The sequence below is a fragment of the Lissotriton vulgaris genome, chromosome 5 (assembly GCF_964263255.1).
Source record: "Lissotriton vulgaris chromosome 5, aLisVul1.2, whole genome shotgun sequence".
In the NCBI taxonomy this organism is placed as follows: domain Eukaryota; kingdom Metazoa; phylum Chordata; class Amphibia; order Caudata; family Salamandridae; genus Lissotriton; species Lissotriton vulgaris.
In genome coordinates, this window is record NC_141693.1 from 301,877,304 (window position 1) to 301,898,904 (window position 21,601).

The 21,601-nt window shown below is 43.3% G+C and overlaps 1 protein-coding gene across 3 annotated transcripts in view; it reads right to left on the minus strand.

The window, feature by feature from the left end:
• Positions 1 to 4,129: 4,129 nt before the first annotated feature.
• Positions 4,130 to 21,601, minus strand: part of SLC35E2B (solute carrier family 35 member E2B) — a 442,385-nt gene continuing 424,913 nt past the window's right edge. For all 3 annotated transcript variants that reach the window (XM_086921521.1, XM_086921522.1, XM_086921520.1), the window contains exon 9: positions 4,130 to 10,959. In XM_086921521.1, the coding sequence (XP_086777647.1) occupies positions 10,725 to 10,959 (235 nt within the window). In that variant the 3' untranslated portion in view covers positions 4,130 to 10,724. The remainder of the gene's footprint in view (positions 10,960 to 21,601) is intronic.

The following is a 21,601-nucleotide window of genomic DNA, read 5'->3' on the forward strand; positions in this document are numbered from 1 at the left end:
AGAGAGAATTTGCATCTGTGGGACCTAATCGGCCAACTTTGCAGTTTTTGAATGAGTGGCAGCAACATCCTGTTGCAGGGCTACCAACACTTAATACACAGTCCAATGAGGCCATAGTTAGAGCATACCTGCCATTTATGTTTATACTGGTCTCTTGTGCAATGAAAGGGACCCCCGCCCTGATCCAGCTTGCAGCTCTCCGCGCAAACTCAGATAGCTATACCAAATAACTGACACCTTCATTTCTTTTGAAGTTTAGTGGCTCTATACCAGACAAGTGGGTCTCTTGGATAAATACTATATCTGCTTTGCGCCGAGCTAATTGTGCATGGATTCTATGACGTTTGCGAACCGATTCCATCCCACAAATCTTCCAAGTGGTGTAGTTATATTGGTGAGTTTTCACCATATGTAATTTCTATTTGTGTTATGATGTCTGTGCATTCCCCTTGGATAGGTCTATTATGTCGGAGTGAAAAGGATAGAGTTCCAGTCATCAACCCCCACAAACTTCCCAATACTAGGGCCAACTGTAGAACATTGTTCGACCAAACATATTTTACTACATAACCATTTAGTTGCAGAATGTACAGCTGCCAATGGGGCCATGAAGGCATTAACAGTTAGAGGGGATGCCCAAGAAGTCCTAGGCTATTCGCTCAGTTGGAGTGCTTACCGTGCCAGGGCCCAGCCCACCCCAGCATCCCCTATGAAGTGATCCAACAGTGGTTGTACCCACTGGTCACATGTCCACCCCATTTTGCATCTCTTCATAAGTGTGCTCTTTGGACTTTAGAGACTTTTATCCTGAGCGGGGGATTGTATCCCCATACATCCCTTGGTCATCCTACACACTTTGCAGCACAGAAAAGTGGCATTCTATGTTTTTTAACACCTCTCCATATCATGCAACTTAGTAATTCAGCTGACTTACGATCGTTTTAGCACAGAAAATAGTGTAATATGCAGTCTTATCTAGTACTCTTACATAGCCATGACCTTATAACTCTTCAGTTCAATAAGTCATTTGCGATCTGTGGTGCCATGGATGGAAAGAGTGGTTTATCATTCCCCGATTAAGCCTGATGAGGATTTCACGTTGTCACAGCTTTGTGAGTCGGGCCTTGGTTTTTTCTTCTGTGTCATCTGCTCAGCAGGGCACTTAATAGCTGCATCTATAGGTAGATCAGGGAAGGTGTGCTCTACCCTCTCCACGCCTCAGCAGGAGTGTCACAAAAGTTACTTTTTATTTTGAGCTTGACAAGGTATAGCAAGACGTATCTCAGATTCAGGGACTGAAGGTGTTGTTTGGTCCTTTAAGTAAGGCACGCTTACTCTGGAAGTGCAAGGTGTAGTCTGGGAACAGTGAGAAATGTATGTCATCTTGCCCGATTAGCGTCTTTTCTCATGCTGCTCAGAGAATCAAGCTACAATCTCTGGAGTTCAGTATTCTAGCTACTATAGGGTGGGGTGGCCCCCCGGTGCTCTCATCCTGGTCAGTACTCTGTGCGCCTTTTCCACGCACAAAAGTTCTGAGAGCCCTTCGGGGGCCATCATCTATGGCAGCCAGATCTTTATATATGTTATGTTTTGGCCTTCGCTATTCTCTGGCAGCCCGATTAAGCAAATATTGTTCCGGTTTGAATGCCCTTCAGCATCTTCCACCCTGTCCTGTAACAAAGAGACCTGATGTTGGAGCCATTCCACTATTTCAGTCTGTTCTTTCCGCCAGGGGACTAGGGACTAGGTCTAGCAGTGTTGGTACTCACTTTGTCTGCAAGCTTCTTGTGGTTTGCTCTTATTAGGGTGACCTCAGTGATGAGGGACCCTAGTTGTTGTTCCATTACTGTGCAAGATTCCCCGATTTCCTTGATTATTATATCCAGTTTATCTGGAGGAGGGCTCCTTGCGATGGAGAGTATCATTTATTCTATGGCTCACAGGATGGGTGCCTGTTCAGTATGTGGTGCCCCCTCCAGGTCACTCACATCAGCTTGCCTCCCTTTGGTCTGTCCCGTGGCCTTGTAGGCAGTGTCACCAAGGTGGGAGATTGAGGCCCACACCTTAGTGGTTTGTATACTTTACTTGCTTTAAGGCTCTGTGGGGATTCTTCCGTCCCCGCTGTCGGACGGCCTTGTATTGTGTCTGCCAGTTCTGTCGACAAATATCACCCAGAGTCAGCCGTAATTGTGAAGGATTGTGTGCCTTCAGAAGATGCAATGTGTTGTGCTGTTCACCTTGTCATCCACCCGGTTGGGCCAGCAAGGGTGACCGGTAACACGAGCAAGACAGAGTCCGGCCTCAATCAGGAGCGGGCCTCTCTCAGCATTGTGTGCGCACCGCTTAACTGGTATTTTATATGCCGCCTTGGTGACCCCGCATATCTACTGACTCAGATCCTCACAACCATTGGGGGGACGACGACGAAGTCTCTGGTGGTGCGGCGGAGTTGGGCGAGTCACGTAGCGAAGGCCAAAAGTCTGGTCTCACATATTTACTATGCCCTCACAAGGTAGGTTGCGTATCCTCTTTTTAACCCGGGTGGCTCGCACCGCTACCACTGTGCTCGATCCTTCCACCCGTGGAAACACAGTGTGCGGGCCCTGAGAGCCACCACTCACCAGATCGCTCAGGTGTCCTCGCCTGGGCCGACTGACCTGCATCTACAAGGAATATCTGGTTGGGCTGGGTCTCCGCGCCCCAGAGGCAGTGTTGGAAGTTCAATGTAGAGGCCGCAGCACAGTCTCTTGGTAAATTTTGGGCCATTTCCGCAGGCCCCAGGCTCTCTTCTGAAGCGATACAGACAACAGCTCGAGCAGTCTCACCTTTGTTTCGGGCATCGATCTTCGTTGTGTGGGCGTGGAGGCCGTCATCTAGTTATTTTCCGGGCCGATCACTATCAGGCCACTCCGGCTGTCCCTCACAGCACGGAACAGCTGTCTTTCGATTTCAGTAGGGCTGGGGGCACTTAGCATGGTCTTTCACTCTATTGCCTCAGCTACCAACAGGCCATTCAGGTTCACAGGAACCGCCGCGGGAGCGAGGATGCGCCATTTGCCGTCAGGGCCGTAGTTGCAGGGGCTGTGTCATTCCCAAGCTGTAATGCGACACAGGTTCCAGATTAGAGCACTCCCCCAACGTCTGGAATGCTTCTACCTTGGGGAGCCAGGCGGATGGGACATTGGGAATATCAATGCTGTAGGAAGGATATGCTCTGGTCCGGGAGCTATTCTTTCATGCGACCGCCATCTACGGCGGTTGGCCACACCCCCCTTTTTTGTTTTTCTTACAGGGGATGATCTCAAACCACCTGTTTTCTTCTTGCATCCCCTCCTTTGTCCTTGCTAATTTCTGCTGTCCTCATCCTTTCTTACTACTTTATTTTCCAGTTATTTGATTTTTGGGTCACATTTTTGAATACTGATGAATTAGTGTTGAGGTGACACCAACATAGAACATTCCAATGTTCCATCAAGTACGAGTGTTATAGCAGGAAGAGTGACCATTATCTTAATCTTCTTGGGTTCATAATCACGGAGCCCCTCTTATATGTTACAGCATTTATTAAATGTGCTCTGGGTGCTGATCAATCCACGGCAAACCCTGCTCATCAGAGTGGCTTTATCAAAATATTTAGACATTTCTTGTAGTGATGTTAGGATATATAAAGATTCAAAGAAAAAAGAAGCAATACAACAAGTACAAAACACATCCAGGTAAACAGGAGTTCAACCCCCAGGATATCTGAGAGTAAACAAACCTTTATGAATAGGGAATTCCGGAGCTTAACTGATGCCCTTATAAAGGACTGAAAAATGCACACAGCTTCTGATTATTTACTCTAAGAAACAAAGGAAAATGAAATTCTTAATTTTTGGGCCCATCAGGCCCATTGACAATGTGCTACAAGAAAGGCACATGGGGAAAAGAAACTTTAAAAAATGTCACTTCATGTGGTTTGGGACAAGCACACTGAAGAGCGGTACTGGCTAGAAAGCAAATCAGATGACAGGATAGTCCATACTATGTAGGTAGCAGAAGGAATTATTTAGATGAGGGGCAGAACACAGATGTGTACTATAGATATCATTGTGACAGGCATGTAATTGTTATGCAATAAAACAATACATTAAAAGATTGTGGTATAGCATTTATTTTTACACTCTGTCTAAATTCCATCTCCATTTGTTGTACACACAAAAAGAACAGTAAAAAGATCCACAGGATTAAGAGAGATCAATAAGTCTCACAGCACCTGAAACAGACTTACATGGAGAGACACTTATGAATCAGAAAGACTTTATAGCCATGAAATGGCAATTATCCTGTTGAACAGTAAGAACTTGACTTTGTAAAATGTCTATACAACATTCAACGAAAGACTATGTACAGTACATGTATTCTATTCCACATACAGGAGCAGTTTGTTGCACGACACCGCATCTATTTTGGTTCCAAGGTAGCAAATGATTAATGTGGAATTAATACATTGGATAATAAATTGGCAACTGCATGGCTGACTGAGCTCAAAACAAATATTCAACACGAAGATGGTGTTAATCTGAAGTAACCATTCTTGGTGCTTGAGATTTCAAGAAGTGGTGAGGAGAATGTGCAACCTATTGTTCTGTATTTCCCCCTTTACAATTGTACAGAACAGTTTGACTTGTTAAGAGTCCTATGACTACAAGTTTACACCGGGAACCACGTAGAATGTTGCAGGTGAGTGGGTGAAGTTTTATTCAGCATTTACCTATAGGGTAATTGTTTAAAGGAATACCTAAACGTTTATCAGTTGTTTTTGGAAGGTGGGCAGAGGACAATTGGCCAAATTACTGCTTTTGTTGTGAGGCAGAGTAAATGTGCCATCTAAGTTTCAACAAAACCTGGTCACCCTGCAGGTTGGGTGTTCACTCTAAGGCCCTTCAGGGAGAGGGATCTTAGCCTAATTTTACCCCCAAAGTGTCGATATGTACTTGGTCCTCAAAGCTTGTGTGTTGTTAAACCGAGAGCAGAGATTGAGTCCAACATGGAATGTGCAGACTATATGCTAGAGCTAAAACCCATAGAACATTCCACTGTTACTTCAAGTATAAGTGTTCCAGGAGAGTGAACATAATCTTAATCTTGCACACATGCACACTATACCCACAATCAATGTATCTTAGTAACCACCTCAAAGATTCATGGCAGGAGTTGTACAAGGTACTTGAAAAACATCTTGAACCAAACTGGAGCCCAACTGCTAGAAGCTCAAACACAACATTTGAGAAATTCTATTTTTTCAGTATGTTCAATGTTTCTCAGCACAAAAATGCTTTTCATTAATACAGAATGGACTAGTATTTAAAACAAAACTACTCCACAACAAGTGACTTCTAACGAGTGGCAAAGCTATCTTCTGTTTTCATCCAATCTGCTGTTTCAGGAAGCAATTCCGTTTTCACACGTGTACAAGAAACTTGAACAATTCATTCCAACATAGTTTTTTTACACAGTACTTCTATATCATTTATTTTTGTTTCTATGCATCCACTTGTCTGTATTTTTCCATTTAAACTTCTAATTTCAAGTATCCTATTTAAATAGTAACATTATAAAAAATGCTTGTCAGTCTGTCTTGCCTCTGGAAACATCTGATCTGCGTGGTCCCATTAATGCAAGGCCCGCTTGAAGAGTAAACTGAATGGCCCAATTCATCAAAGATATCCACTTACATAAAATGAATGATGAACAAAGTTTGATTTGTGTCAATAATCACAATAAACAAAGGTGATCAATTAATAGGAATTCTGAGCAAAAGGCTTTCACCATATTAACTGTAATAATATTTGGTGTAATAGAACAGTAGAATTGTATATAACCGTGTCACCTGGACCATGAAATAGTGCCAATCGATTATGACCATAGACTAAGATCTGCATTGTCCTTTAAAATATTTACACTACAGATACCAAAATACTAATTAGGCCCACATTCTGACTTCCATGATAGAAAGTGTGTCTGTTACCTTCATCGGTAGTTCAGTTGACCCCTTGCTACCAACATTGTAGTGCTAAAATAGGTTTGTAGTCTCAAGGATGGGTCAGACAAAAACTAGGTAGGCGGGCTCTACATACAAGTGATAACTTAAAACACACAGTTCTTATAACATCTTTTTTCATTGCCTCCTGTGAGATATGAATTGGTCCCTTAGCAACCAGCTTTTGTCTAACAGACATTCATATACTATGCGCTTTTTATGTTGTCCCTTCATGACATCACAAATTTCTCAACTCGATGGTCCGGGTAACAGTGAAAACATTTGTACTGCCTACACGGCAGATACACCAACAACAAAAACCAATAATGAGCGTTTCATCTAAACAAAAAAGAGCAATAGAGAAGCTGGAGTCAGTCCACTGTTTCTACTGTACCACTGACTTTTAAATATATTTCAAAGCAGTGCAACACTGCCCCAACATGGGGGCAAGGCACTGTTATCGCTGCCTATTTCAAAGAGGGGCTTCACAAGTATAACTTATTAGTCGAGGAGAAAGTATGGCTTATGATAAATACCCTTTTGGAAAAATGTACATATATATCTTTATTGGTCTAAAACTATTCTGCATGGAAAATGATAAGTACTTTTTTTTTTAATTCCCTAAAAATATTTTGGTCTCAGCTTCTCAAAGTAGAAAGTAAAATACTCGCTTAAATCTGAAGGAATGAATAAGTTACTGATCGCAAACATAACAGCGGAAATCTGTAATCTAGGTCCCAATTTCCAGACAAAGGCCAAAGAAGTTGGCATCTCCTACTCCTACTTTAAGGAAAAACTTTCTATTTGCATATGTGGGTATCTATAAAATTATAATTTAAGGGCGAACAGACTCCTCTGCAGTTCCCAGAATGCTTAAAAGATGCCCTTCAAGTCTCATATTGTGGGGAGAATGGGTCAAGACTAGAATACTGCAGTTTCTCGAACTTCGTGCCGGATAAATTAATAAAACAAAAGTCTTCGCCAAGAAATTCCTCCATCTTTTGGAGCATTGGCTCAGTTTGGTCTTAAAGTATTTGTCATTGTTTAATGACTCTGATCTCAGCAGCAACGTTGTTCAGACTAAAGAGAACCATCTACTGCTACGTCTACTTGGAATGGCCTTAAATAAGTTTGCAGGCTCATACTCACCCTTATAAAATTTGTATTTCTGACTTTTTTACTCAAATTCAAGATGGTCATGCATTTTGGGGGTGTGGATGAAGAAGCCATTTATGTCACAGAGATTATTTAATACTAATGGCCAAGACCCCAATTACCCTTCAAAGGAAGTTACTATCATGGTGAATTAGAGTATAACAAATAACAAGAGTATAAAATTACAAAAGCAAAAGGTCATGATTTTTTGTAAATGTCCATGTCCCTTGATCTGAAAGTTGGAGGGGTCGCAGTTAGAAACTGTAAACAAGCTGGTTTACCTTAATGTAAAGTTGTCAAGAAAATTGCCATAAACTCTGGAGTTAGATATTCTGAACCAAATGCGTACTATGGAAAGCCAGTAAGTAAAGCATTAATATTTAAAATAGTGTACAGTGTCCCACTCTCTGATTTGATTGTGACAGTTCTTGACAGTAAGAAATGCACTATCATACGATACTGCTTAGTGATTTAAAATGAGACATACAATTATTGGCTAGAACAGAGTGCAGTGAACGACAAAACGTTTAAAATTGTGGAAAAGTGTTCAGCAAGTGCTTAGACTTGGGTCAAATTGCCAATGGAAAGTAATGCAACAAATCTGCTCTGCTCTATACTTTTTTATTTAACCCCTTGAATGCTGAGTGAATTTTCGGGCTGTGCAGGAGTTTTAAACAGCGTAAGAGATTCGGACGGCTCCCATCCGTCGTGCGCACACGCCAACCGTGACGCATGACGGCTGGGGCCATCCCTAGCACCGAAGGGGTTAACTTGCATTAGCGGACACTTAATGTGGGCAGACCAATCCATTCCCTGTTGACCGATGAACAATCCTGTGAAAATAAACACAGTGCAATGTTTCTTAACAAATGACTGGGAGAATATGATCTTATACATGTGTGAAAGTCTAAATCTGTGGGATTGACTGAATTTAAAACCAGTTAGTTGGAGAACATAGCTTTGCTTCTAACTTGGAAACAACAAAGAATGCTGAATTAGCACAGGTTAAAGTGCTATAGTGTGCTGCATTGATGCTGCAAAGGTATTTACTGGAAGCAATTAATCCAAAATATTAGGAGGAATTTTTACGAGCATAGTTTCCACTTTGGCGACAGAAACATCGAGGGAAAATTGATTTATTTTGTCACTTACAATGGCCTGCAGTATATGTCGAATTGAATGTGAATCACTGACCCACTTTAAAGTATATGCCCAGGACTAAAGAATCAGAGAAAATGTACTTAAACTCAGTTTTTAATATAAACGATTCACACAATGCATTCTCCTCCTTTTGTTCAGAGGATCTACAAATACTGATTGTGTAAGTTATCAAATTCATAAAGCACTAGAATAGGTTAATTAATGTAAAACAAGTTACGGATTAATGCTTTTTGTATAAAGAGTCAAACTAGGAATAGAAATTGATTTTAACATGATGCTTTACTCATAAAGATATTTATACCCCAAATTCAGATGCAATTGAATTTACTAATACCCGATTTAATATAATCTAATGCAAAACGAGTTGGAGACAAATAATCTGCATTGGGTAATAATATCATTCTGCAAGCAAACTCCCCAAGGTCATCTTCCATGTGTTATGAGGCAAACATTGTTAGCATGTAATGCTTGAGGCGTCTTCAGCTTTGTTTTAGACATCTCCTACATTCAGAGAAAAATAAGAAGACGACACTGTGCACATTGCGCCTCTCCAAAATGTTAAAGGAAATTCTGCAATGGTTGTAACTTTTAGGAAAAAACTTGTTGCGGTAGAGGTAGCGGGTCAGGTAGGACGGATGGAATGTGCTTGCTGGGAAGAGAGATCTTTCTTGAAGGAAATCAATGAAACAGTATCTTGATTATAAATCGTGTAGAATCTCACACAACCATTTATAAACCCCTGTAAACAGAAATGTGCAGAACAGATCTATGCTTCTTCCTTTGCTAGTATTCACAACGTTTTGCAAAACGATAGCTATTTACTTCAACCATGAAGAAAGAGGGATATACTTAATGTAGGTGGGAGGTAGTCAATGAAAAACAACTTACTAAAGATGTGTAAAACGAGTAAGGTATCTCCACTCCAGCTTTATAGTTATTTATACTTGCATTAAACTCACGTTTTCTCCATACACGTCCAGACAATTATAGCAAGAGACCACACAGGAAAACCTTGAGGCCCACAGGAATGTATGTTCTAGAGGTAATGTGGTTTTACACTCCCAAAACTCCTGCAGTTTGAACTAATCCAGTGGGGTTCCACCACGAGCAGACTAACCAGGCAATGTGCTGAGAGTGAAATAAGAATCTCTCATTGTTTGGGTGTTTTGATTGTGAAAACACTATCCCATCCTAAAAACGACAATGATAAACAGAAAATGTGTAACTAAAAAAATCTTCCTTTGTTTTCACTTGCAAAGGCCTCATATGCAAATTATTATTTTTCAGTTCTCACCTTTGGATCGGTTACAAAATATTAAAATTAATTCTAAGCCAGGAGGATTGTACCCTAGAGCTCAGAGGCTTTCACTACACTTCTAGTGGGGCGGAATGAAAAAGAACAGAGATGCTTTTTAGAAAGCAAACAGCAGCCTTAAGACAGTGTGAAGAGAATTTTGAGATTGTTATGTTTCGTGTGACTTAGTCAAGGAATAACAGATCAACACAGTAATAATATGGAAATCTGGACTGACTTTGGCCTCCAAAGTAGTGCACTACTAACCATTTGTAAGAAAAAAATGTTCACATCTCACAAATCCACAAGGTTGCACGAGTCCCACGGGTAGGGAAAGTAGGCTCGCATTCCTATACCATATCAATGAATGACAAGATTGCTCGCTGGAAAATTCTTCTCATGTTCTGTCAATATTTAAAACAATTTTAACATTAGAATTTTTGAGCGAAATGGAAACAATGATTTACTGTATGTGTTCCATATTCCAGGTGGGTAGCCCCAGATATGTAGACGCCGAGTCACCTCCAAGCGCACAGTTCAAGGAAAATACCAGGCATGGGATGGGATTCACTTGGCTTTGTTTTCATATTCCAATAAATCACTCTGTCCTTCATCATCATTTTTAGTAGGCGACATTTGACCGCATGGAGCTCCTGAGTGGAATGTGCCCTGTTCCTAAAGGACAAGGCAGGACGTTACACTTACCACGCAGAAAGTGGCAGTTTAATAATCACGCTTGTGCGTTGCAGCAGTTAAGAATCTATTCATACAAGTGGTCCTGTCGCAGCATAACACACCGTCCACCAACGGGTTAGAAGTTTCTGTTTATAAAACAGGCCATGAAGCTTATCCAATGAATAAAAAGTTGGGAAATATAATACGGAGACGCGGACGCTACTTTACAATTTAATTTCCTGGTGCAAGCAACATAAGTCATAGCATCTCTTATATCTTTGTATTTCGAAGTTTTTCGATTGTTTATCAGCTTTTGCAACCTCTCTGAATCGAAACATATTGCCTGACATGGAGCATGGAGCCCAAATTCGGCAGCTGTAGGAGCAGAAAGGGCGGAGTCTGCTGCGGGGCACTTCGTCACTTGTCATGTGACTTGACCTCCAGAGGCACCGGGGGCTGAGCTTCCTCGGTGACGCTGCTGTGCGCTGCCAGCGAGCGCAGGCTCTCCCGCTGATACTGCTTCGCCTTGTTGTAGCAGAAGACCCCGACAATGACCAACACCGTCCCCACCGCGGAAAGGCTGGTGATCCTGTTGCCGAACACGATAATACTGAGCCATATGGAGAGTGCGTGCTTCACGGTGCTGGCGACGCTGTGGAGGAGACAAGGCAGAGAGAGGGCGTGAGACTCGCTGGGATGCACCAGGCATTGCAGCTCAGTTTTAAATACCGTTATTATATACGGGGTGACCCAAAGAAAAGTCCTAGGACCTGGGTATTGAGCGTTACAGATAAGGTGGTCCTAGACGTTAACTCTACACACAATTATTAACACTATGTTGTACAACTTAAATCAATTCTTATTCCATATGCGAAATGAATCCTGCAATGAAGAATTTTGGAGACAAAAAAGGAGAAAACAATAGCCCAAAGATAAACAAATGTCCAAACCACACAAAACGATGTTTTAAACGTTTTAAAAGTAGAGGAAAAGACTCTACTATTTATTCTAAATAAAATTCCTCATCATGGTACAATATACAAATATACAAATTTAAAAAAACAGGGGGTTACCAAAGGGTAAAAAGTGCATAGAGTGAGAAATTGGTGCTCGTGTGGGATAGAAAAGGACCACGATGGTCAAGAGACGGTAAATTCCAAATGTTTCTTGAGTCCAAGCTTAAATAATCCTTGGAAAGATTCTGGAGGAGCCTGCCCTTAATGATTATAACGCAAAAAATGTCATTCTTTCTTGCTATATTACGGCGAATGGTTCATCTGTTGTTCTTATTTTCCAGGGGGGTGGGGGACAGGGGCACAGAAGATGCAGGCTCCAAGTAGGGGGAAGGATTGTCGACGTTTCGAACCAAGGATAAGAAGGGCAGTTGATATCCTCATGGACGGGTCTTCATCAGGACGGGGTGGTGAAGGGAGGGAGCTAAGTTACATTGAATTCATGTAACCCCAGTGGGGTGGGCGGACACCTGTAACAACAAATGTTCAGGCCAAGTATCTCAAACCAACAACTTGAAGGTCAAAGCTGGATATCAGTACTCCATAGGCACTCACCCTTTAATGGTGTGCCATGTGCGAAAAATCAATGAGTTTTTTAAAGCCGTCCAAGCGTGCTCTCAGGTACTGGAGAGAAAGGAGAACACATTGCCATCAATGCTGTGTTCCCAAAGTTACAAATAAACATGAAACATTGATTGAACTAAGACGTAACTAAACAAAGCGACATTACACAAAAAGCGCTTGGAAACGCTGGTTACACTCACCCTCGCTGTCAGTTGCGGCGGGTGGGTATTGATTAGTTTGTCATACAGTTTACACGCTGCGTCTGTGGGCAAGAGTGTATAGTTAGGCAATTGGGTTACAAGTCCGAACCAGAGGGTTAGTCTGAAAATGACAGGAGCGTGTTTACAAACATACCTCCTATGTCGGACTGCGCGGGATGTCAGTGGGGCTCTGTCTGCTGGCGACTGCTGAGAGATGCTCAGACGGCGCCGTCTAAATAGTAGACGTGACAGCAGCGTGCACGCCTCTAAGGCTCACGCTAGAGCCGGGGTGGTTGCCTAGCAGCACCTAATGTTTGGAGTGAAGACAGATTCCGGGCGGATCATGAAGTTTAGGGAGACAGAGTAGACATAGGTTGAAAAGTTGTGTGCAGTTAGAATTTTACAAAGTACACATTATATAGTACATCAATACAGGATGTGAAATGAAATAAACACATACCGGTCAAAATAGCTACATACAGTTTTACATGAGTGTCGACTGATCACATGACCCGCATATTCAAATATGAGGAAACAACGAGGCAAATGGCTACCTTGTACAATGGTTGACTTTAGCAATCCTTCCATTTCCAGTCTATAATGCGGTCATGTGATCAGTCGACACTCATGTAAAACTGTATGTAGCTATTTTGACCGATATGTGTTTATTTCATTTCACATCCTGTATTGATGTACTATATAATATGTACTTTGTAAAATTCTAACTGCACACAGCTTTTCAACCTATGTCTACTCTGTCTCCCTAAACTTCATGATCCGCCCGGAGTCTGTCTTCACTTCAAACATTAGGTGCTGCTAGGCAACCACCCCGGCTCTAGCGTGAGCCTTAGAGGCGTGCACGCTGCCGTCACGTCTACTATTTAGACGGCGCCGTCTGAGCATCTCTCAGCAGTCGCCAGCAGACAGAGCCCCACTGACAGCCCGCGCAGTCCGACATAGGAGGTATGTTTGTAAACACGCTCCCGTCATTTTCAGACTAATCCTCTGGTTCGGACTTGTAACCCAATTGGCTAACTATACACTCTTGCCCACAGACGCAGCGTGTAAACTGTATGACAAACTAATCAATACCCACCCGCCGCAACTGACAGCGAGGGTGAGTGTAACCAGCGTTTCCAAGCGCTTTTTGTGTAATGTCGCTTTGTTTAGTTACGTCTTAGTTCGATCAATGTTTCATGTTTATTTGTAACTTTGGGAACACAGCATTGATGGCAATGTGTTCTCCTTTCTCTCCAGTACCTGAGAGCACGCTTGGACGGCTTTCAAAAACTCATTGATTTTTCACACATGGCACACCATTAAAGGGTGAGTGCCTTTGGAGTACTGATATCCAGCTTTGACCTTCAAGTTGTTGGTTTGAGATACTTAGCCCGAACATTTGTTGTTACAGGTGTCCGCCCACACCACTGGGGTCACATGAATTCAATGTAACTTAGCTCCCTCCCTTCACCACCCCGTCCTGATGAAGACCCGTCCATGAGGAGATCAACTGCCCTTCTTATCCTTGAGTCGAAACGTCGACAATCCTTCCCCCTACTTGGAGCCTGCATCTTCTGTGCCCCTGTCCCCCACCCCCCTGGAAAATAAGAACAACGGATGAACCATTCGCCGTAATATAGCAAGAAAGAATGACATTTTTTGCGTTATAATCATTAAGGGCAGGCTCCTCCAGAATCGTTCCAAGGATTATTTAACCTTGGACTCAAGAAACATTTGGAATTTACCGTCTCTTGACCATCTTGGTCCTTTTCTATCCCACACGAGCACCAATTTCTCACTCTATGCACTTTTTACCCTTTGGTAACCCCCTGTTTTTTCAAATTTGTATATTTGTATATTGTACCATGATGAGGAATTTTATTTAGAATAAATAGTAGAGTCTTTTCCTCTACTTTTAAAACGTTTAAAACATCGTTTTGTGTGGTTTGGACATTTGTTTATCTTTGGGCTATTGTTTTCTCCTTTTTTGTCTCCAAAATTCTTCATTGCAGGATTCATTTCGCATACAGTTTTAAATACAGTACACACTGCTCCCAACGAAGCCAACAGCAGCCATTAAACAACATGGAGATCCCCAATGCTCCACACACTGGATGAGAGGGTATCCTAATATTCAAATGAGATTTAACATAAAATGCCAGCCAACACAAGGTTCACAGATGTGTTCACATGTTCAGGGTGCTTCAAGAAGTAGAAACAATTAGAAACAGCTGTCTTAGTAAACAGATGTGGAACTGGCAGTATGCCACCACAATGAAGTGTAAGCGGACCCCAATATTTACGTCTACATACAATGGACAACGGGGGCATTTAATTGTTTTATCAAACACCATACTTAGCGAGTGCTTTCCTTGTAAGTAAAACAATACGTTTTAGGTCGGGTTTTTAGGCATGAACCAATGGTTTTTAGGCATGAACCAATGAGGGAAGCTGTGTGAGTAAACAGTAGACCGTTCTTTTCGACTCTTAACAAAATAAACCAAAATGATTACCCTCTTGCTTTCGAAATGGCGATACATTACAGTACACACAGCTGAATTACATACGTACATTACAGTACACACAGCTGAATTACATACAATTATGCTAAACCTAGTCAAATCAATAAGGTAGCAAACCTATTGGCAAATGAGTGCGCTACACAGAGCCTGTGGTATTGTATTGTAATTGCATTTACATAGCGCTTACTACCCCTGACGAGGCGTCAAAGCGCTTTTTCGGCGAGTAACACGCTACTCCGGGACCCATAGAGGATTAGTGTTGAATTAGTATAGTGAAACATGCAAGTACATTTTAAGTGGTGGATAGGTTAGTCAGTTATTTGGAATGATAGCAGAAGAATAGAGGTGGACAAAGTTTTGTATTTATATTGCGTTTGTTGACGCACGCTATTCAGGAAGCCTACAAAGGATTAGTGGTGAATTAATATGGTAAAATATGGTGAATTAATATGGTAAAATATGAAGTAATTTCAGTGGTGGATATTATTCAGTTACTTGGAGTGAGAAGGATAGCGGAGAGATAAAAGGGGAAGAAAGATTTGCATTCATATAGCACTTGTTACCCCTGATGGGTGTTGACGCGCTATTCTGGCGAGTAGCGCGCCACTCCGTAACCCATAAAGGATTACTGTTGAAAATTAGTATAGTAAAAAATATGAAGTAATTTGAGTAGTGGATATGTTATTCAGTTATTTGGGTAGTATATTAGTATAGTTTAATATGGAATTTGAGAAGTGAACTTGTTAGTCTGTTAATTTCGATTGAAACGTATAGTGGAGGGATAAAAGAGTGAAGGATTTTTTTTAAGGTCTTAGCAGTTGGAGGAGGCTTTTGGATGAGTAAATATGAGTTTTGGAGGGGAGGACTCAGAGGGAAGAGTTTAGAAAGGTTTGTTTTAGGGGATCGGTATAGTAAAAGAGGTGTCAGATGATGCAAGGAGGGGTAGAGTAGGAGAGAGTCTAGAAAGGGTTATTTTGGCAATCATAGTAGTGGTATGGGGTTTGGGATAAATGATAAATGAGAGAGTGGATGTAGAGGATATATTGATAGATGTATAGGATGAGAGATAGGGTAGTGCATTAGAAGGAGAAGTAGAAGAAGATTGAGAAGGTTGGGCTAGAAGATATATTGAGCGAAGAATAGGCTGAGAAATAGGGTAGTGCATTGAAAATGCTAAATTAGAAGAAAGTGATAAATGCATAGATCCATAATTACATTGAAAGTATATAGATACATAGAGCTCAAAACCACCACGTGGTAAACCATGAGAGGAATAACAAGCACCGGCAAAGCCAATAGGTCTTGCCTATGCGAGATCTATTGGCTTTGTCAATTAGTTTTGTTAGCCATGTTGCACAGCAGCGGGCTGCTGTGAAGCACGGCAGAAGTAAATAAATACATTTAAAAAAATGCTATGACGTGGCTGGTAACGTCATAACACTATGTTTTGAAAATTTTAAGCCATACTACACAGCAGCTGTGTTGCTGTACAAGATGGCTAAAAACATAATTGACAAAGCCAATAGACCTCAAACACACGCAACTAAAGACTAAGAAACTGCAGAGCTTTATAAGCGATCAAGGCTATCTTGCATTGCATCCAAATCATTACAGAGCAATTTGCACATCAGATCCCTCAAAACGAAGTTACCTCAATGTGGACTCTGTTGCTCCCACTATGCCCTCCCAGATACTCCAGAATTAGTGTTTTTCACTGTTCCTGTGCATCTGAAATATATTCTTGTCATGATTGTTGGTAATTATACTCTTGAAAAGTGCACAAATGCCCTTGGGCCGTGTTAGCGCTATATAACATCACAAATAAGACTCTTGACAGGGTTTCTTCCCATACTCAACCAGCATCCCCAAGTGGCAGGACTAGAAAATTCTTCTGTATCTGTTCAGTAGAGCTTTGCTCATCTAGAATCATGTACAGTGTGTATGTCATACGAAGACGTAACCCTCTTTCCAGAAGTGTGAGCCTTTACCCAAGTTCTCCTCTTCACATAGGAGTCAGTGTATTATGTATTTGTGCAGGGGCTGTGGGAGTGATGGAGGTGTTAATGGCACACGGACCTGTAAGGGAGGCACCATGGATTCAACTAATTTCATCCCACTCCATCTCTGCTCTCTCCTGGTCTCAAATTGTGGGTAGATTGGACGGCACAGAGTAAAGAAAATGAAGAGAAAGCATCCCCAGGCAGCTCATGCCTAAGTAAGTATCTTTAGGTGGAGGGTAAGAACAGAATATCCGCAGGGCACCCTAGAGCTTTCTCAGACAAATTCAACTTTTACATATACTGAAATGCACAAAGATTAACCAGATTCTCCAAACTCGACTCGCTGATGATGAAAAATAGGTTTTATTCGATTTAATTTAAAATCATAAAAGCAAGGTGCAAAGCAGGTAAGGATACTTAAAAACATTAAGCATTTGTGCTATTGGGTTACAATCTAGTTAATATAAAGTCTAAAACTGATGATAAAACGGCTTTCTTATGACTTCTTATAAGCCTAGGGCTTCCAGCACTAAAGTCAAAAGATGAGACATCTAATGCATATGGGTTAATGTAAACCAATGTCTGTCCAACCTCGTAGCGCGGATAAAAGCAAACAGATAATACAGTGACATAAATAAGGAATAAAGTGCCTGTGCAATAATCAAATGAACTGCCAATATTTGACCAAAGTAGGTAATGTGCCTATGTAATAGTGACATGTGTCCCTGTGTAGGTACTCTGGTTTCGCGTTGGCTTTAAAGAACAAGTTACTTACCTTCGGTAACGATATATCTGTAAGAGACATAGATTAGTTATAGATTCCTTACCTTACAATTACCCCCAGGCGGTCAGACTTGATCCGGAGAATTTTTCATCAGCAGTACCCCAGCTCGTCAAAAGGTGGTGTTGGTCAGCTCTGCGTTCGGCATTGTGATCGCCGGGATGACGTCGCAGCAGCCACTTAGACGCCACCCTTGCTTTTCAGTTCTGTACACGACTTTCCATGCCAGAATGGCAGAGCCATGCAAGACACTGAACACTGGCGCGCAAAACTAGGGCCTTGAAAGGAAATCCTTAACCCTAGAAGTCAGTTCGCAGAACAGAGAGGATGGGTGGGGCGTTAAGGAATCTAGAACTAACAGATATTTTGTTACTGAAGGTAAGTAACGTATTCATCTGAAAGAGACACTTAGTTATAGATTCCTTACCTTAGAATAGATGCCCCAGCAATACCAACCCCAGAGGTGGGTTATTGATTCCTTACCTTAGAATAGATGCCCCAGCAATACCAACCCCGGAGGTGGGTCTGCGAACCAAGTTCTAACCACAGCCAAAAAAGCAGTCTCGCTTTATGTGAACGTGTGCAGAGATGCCCACATCGCTGCCTGACAATTGTCGTTGAGGGGAACTCAATGTACCAAAGCTGTGGTAGCTGCCGTCGCCCTGGTGGAATGGGCACGTAGCCCCACATTAGGCTCCTTCTTTGCCAAAGAATAACAAGCTTTGATACACAAATTGACCCATCTAGAGATAGTCCATTTGTGAACACCCGCCCTTTTTTAGCGACCACGTAGCAAACAAAGAGCTTGTCATCCAACTGGAATTGTTTTGTGCGATCCAAGTAAAAGGAAGGTGCACGTTTTGGATCCAGACGGTGGAGCCTCTCTTCCTCCTTAGAAGGATGCGGAGGTGGAAAAAAGGTGGGCAAAGTGATGGTTTGATCAATGTGGAAAGAAGTGACCACTTTGGGAAGAAAGGATGGACGAGTTCGAAGGACAACCTTGTGCGGATGAACAGCCAGGAAAGGAGGTTTTGAAGAAAGAGCTTGGAGCTCACTCACACTGCGTGCAGAGGTGATGGCAACCAGAAAAGCAGTCTTTAAAGTCAGAAGTCTAAGAGGACAGTTATGTAGCAGCTCAAAGGGAGTGCACATAAGAGAAGTTAGAACTAGGTTCAAGTTTATCTGTGGCATTACGAAGGGAACAGGAGGAAAAAGATGAGTAATGCCCTTAAGGAAGTGATTTACAACCGGGGACTTAAAAAGAGAAGGCTGATCAGGAAGACTGAGGAAGGCTGAAATGGCCGAGAGGTAGCCCTTTAGAGAGCCCAGAGTAGAGCCTTGCTGGGTCAAAGAAAGGATTAACAAGAGAACCTCAGAAAGAGGGGCAGAAAGGGGATCCAGAGCCTTTTGCTGTGCACTATGCCACAAATGTAATCTATCTGCAGGCGTATACCGTCTTAGAGGAGGGACTCCTGGCTGCCAAAATAACATCACAGACTTTGGGAGGAAGGTCGAAAGCTGTCAACTGTCGCTGCTCAATCCCCACGCAAAGAGGTGGAGGCTGGACAGGTTTGGGTGGAGGACCATCCCCTGCTGCTGCGACAGAAGATCCTCCCGAAGAGGCAGACGGATCGGAGGATCGATGGCCAGATGTAACAGCTCGGGATAACAGACTCTTTGTGCCCCATCTGGCGCCACAAGGATGACTTGGGCCCGGTCGCGCTTGATCTTCTTCATCAATCTGGGCAGAAGTGTATAAGCAGAAAGGCGTTTTGAAGACCGCAACTCCACTCACGTCGAAAAGCGTCGCAGAGCGAGTGCCGCCTTGGAAATTCCAACGTGCAGAATTGCTGACAATGCACGTTCCCTTCGGTGGGGAATGGATGTCATGTCATGTCAAATGTCATGTCAAATATTCTTGTAGAGCGCACTTATCACCGGAAGGTCTCAAGGCGCTTGCAGCAAAAAAAAAAAAAAGAACTGCGACAACAGACAGCAGCTCTCGACCAGCAAACTGTTTACTTAGGAAAGAGCCAGGTTTTGAGGTTTTTATGAAAGCATTTATGATCCACAATGGATAAAAGGTGGGAATGCCAATTTGTTCCATAGCATGGGGGCAAGGTAAGAAAAAGAGCGACAACCATTACGGGATGTACGTGCACGCGGCTGAACCAAATATGATTTGGTGCCGGACCTTAACGATCTCCTTGGTATGTACCATTGGAGTTTTTTTGCTAGATAGTTAGGGCCGGTGTCATACATTATATTATGAGTAAGACGTAGGATTTTAAAATGGCTTCTTTGCCGCATTGGGAGCCAGTCAACATTTTTAAGGTTAGGGACAGAGGGAGATCTAGGGGGAAGGTCAAGAACCAATCTGGCTGCGGTATTCTGAAGGGTCTGAAGCTTGGAACGCAAATCTTCATTAAGTGCTGTGAACAGGGTATTGCCGTAATCAAGACGGCTAATGACTAAACCCTGCACCAAAGGTTTCCTTGCTTCAATGGGTAGCCACTTAAAGATTTTACGGAGATTGACAATAATCCCATAGCAGACACCTAAAGCACAAGTTACTACTTGTGTAACGATATATCTGTAAGAGACATTAGTTAGTGATAGATTCCTTACCTTAGAATATCCCCAGGCGTCAGACTGGATCCGGAAATTTTTGCGTAGCAATACCCCTGCGCGCTGGTAGGCGTCGTCTGCGGCTCCGCGTCCGTCGTCGGCGTCGTGAGCGCCGGGATGACGTCATCGGAGTATATAGACGGCGCCCATGCGCGCTGACGTCAGTTCTGATAACACAGCTTTTCCGCGCCAGATACGCAGAGCCATGATAGAACTAACACTGGTGCCATTGAAACTAGGGCCCTGAAAGGGGATGACCTTAACCCTAAATATCAGTTCGCAGAACGGGGAGGATGGGAGGGCCGTAAGGAATCTATCACTAACTAATGTCTCTTACAGATATATCGTTACACAAGTAGTAACTTGTGCATCTGAAAGAGACACGTTAGTGATAGATTCCTTACCTTAGAATAGATACCCCAGCAATACCAACCCCGGTGGTGGGTCTGCGAACCAATATCACACCAGAAAGTCCTGGAGGACGGAACGGCCAAAGAAGCCATCCCTCCGGACTTGACTGTCCAGGCAGTAGTGTCTTGCGAACGTGTGGAGCGAGGCCCACGTGGCTGCCTGACAGATGTCCTGTAGGGGGACACCGCGGCCCAGGGCAGTTGTCGTTGCCGTGGCCCGAGTGGAGTGAGCCCGCAATCCAGCCGGGGGCTCCTTCCTCGCCATAGAGTAGCATGCTTGGATGCACAAGATGATCCACCTGGAGATGGTCCTCTTGTGTACAGCCTTTCCCTTCTTCGCGCCCACGTAACCAACGAAGAGTTGGTCATCCACCCGGAATTGGCGAGTGCGGTCCAGGTAGTAGGAGAGCGCACGTTTTGGATCCAGACGGTGGAGCCTCTCTTCCTCTTTCGAGGGATGCGGAGGCGGAAAGAAGGTGGGCAAGGTGATGGACTGCCCGATGTGGAAGGCCGTGACAACCTTGGGCAGAAAGGAAGGTCGTGTACGCAACACCACCTTATCAGGATGAACAGACAGGAAAGGCGGAGAAGAAGAAAGAGCCTGGAGCTCACTCACCCTCCTGGCAGAGGTGATGGCAACCAGGAAGGCCGTCTTCAGCGTAAGGAGACGAAGAGGACAGTTATGAAGTGGCTCAAAGGGAGCACACATCAGATAGGTGAGAACAAGGTTCAAGTCCCACTGGGGCATCACGAAGGGAACAGGAGGGAACATGTGTGTGATGCCCTTCAGAAATCTACTCACTATAGGGGACTTGAACAAAGAAGGCTGATCTGGTAGCCTCAAGAAGGCAGAAAGAGCAGAAAGGTACCCTTTAAGAGTGCCCAGAGCAGAGCCCTGCTGGGCAAGGGAAAGAAGAAAGAGCAGCACTTCCGAAAGGGGTGCAGAGAGGGGATCCACAGCCTTTGCTGTGCACCATGCCACAAACCTATTCCACCGGCAGGCGTATACCGACTTTGTGGAGGGACGCCTGGCTGCCAGAATGATGTCACAGACTTCGGGAGGCAAGTCAAATGGCCTCAACTGCCGCCGCTCAATCTCCAAGCTTGTAGGTGGAGACTGGACAGGTTCGGGTGCAGGACCGTCCCCTGCTGCTGCGACAGAAGGTCCTCCCGAAG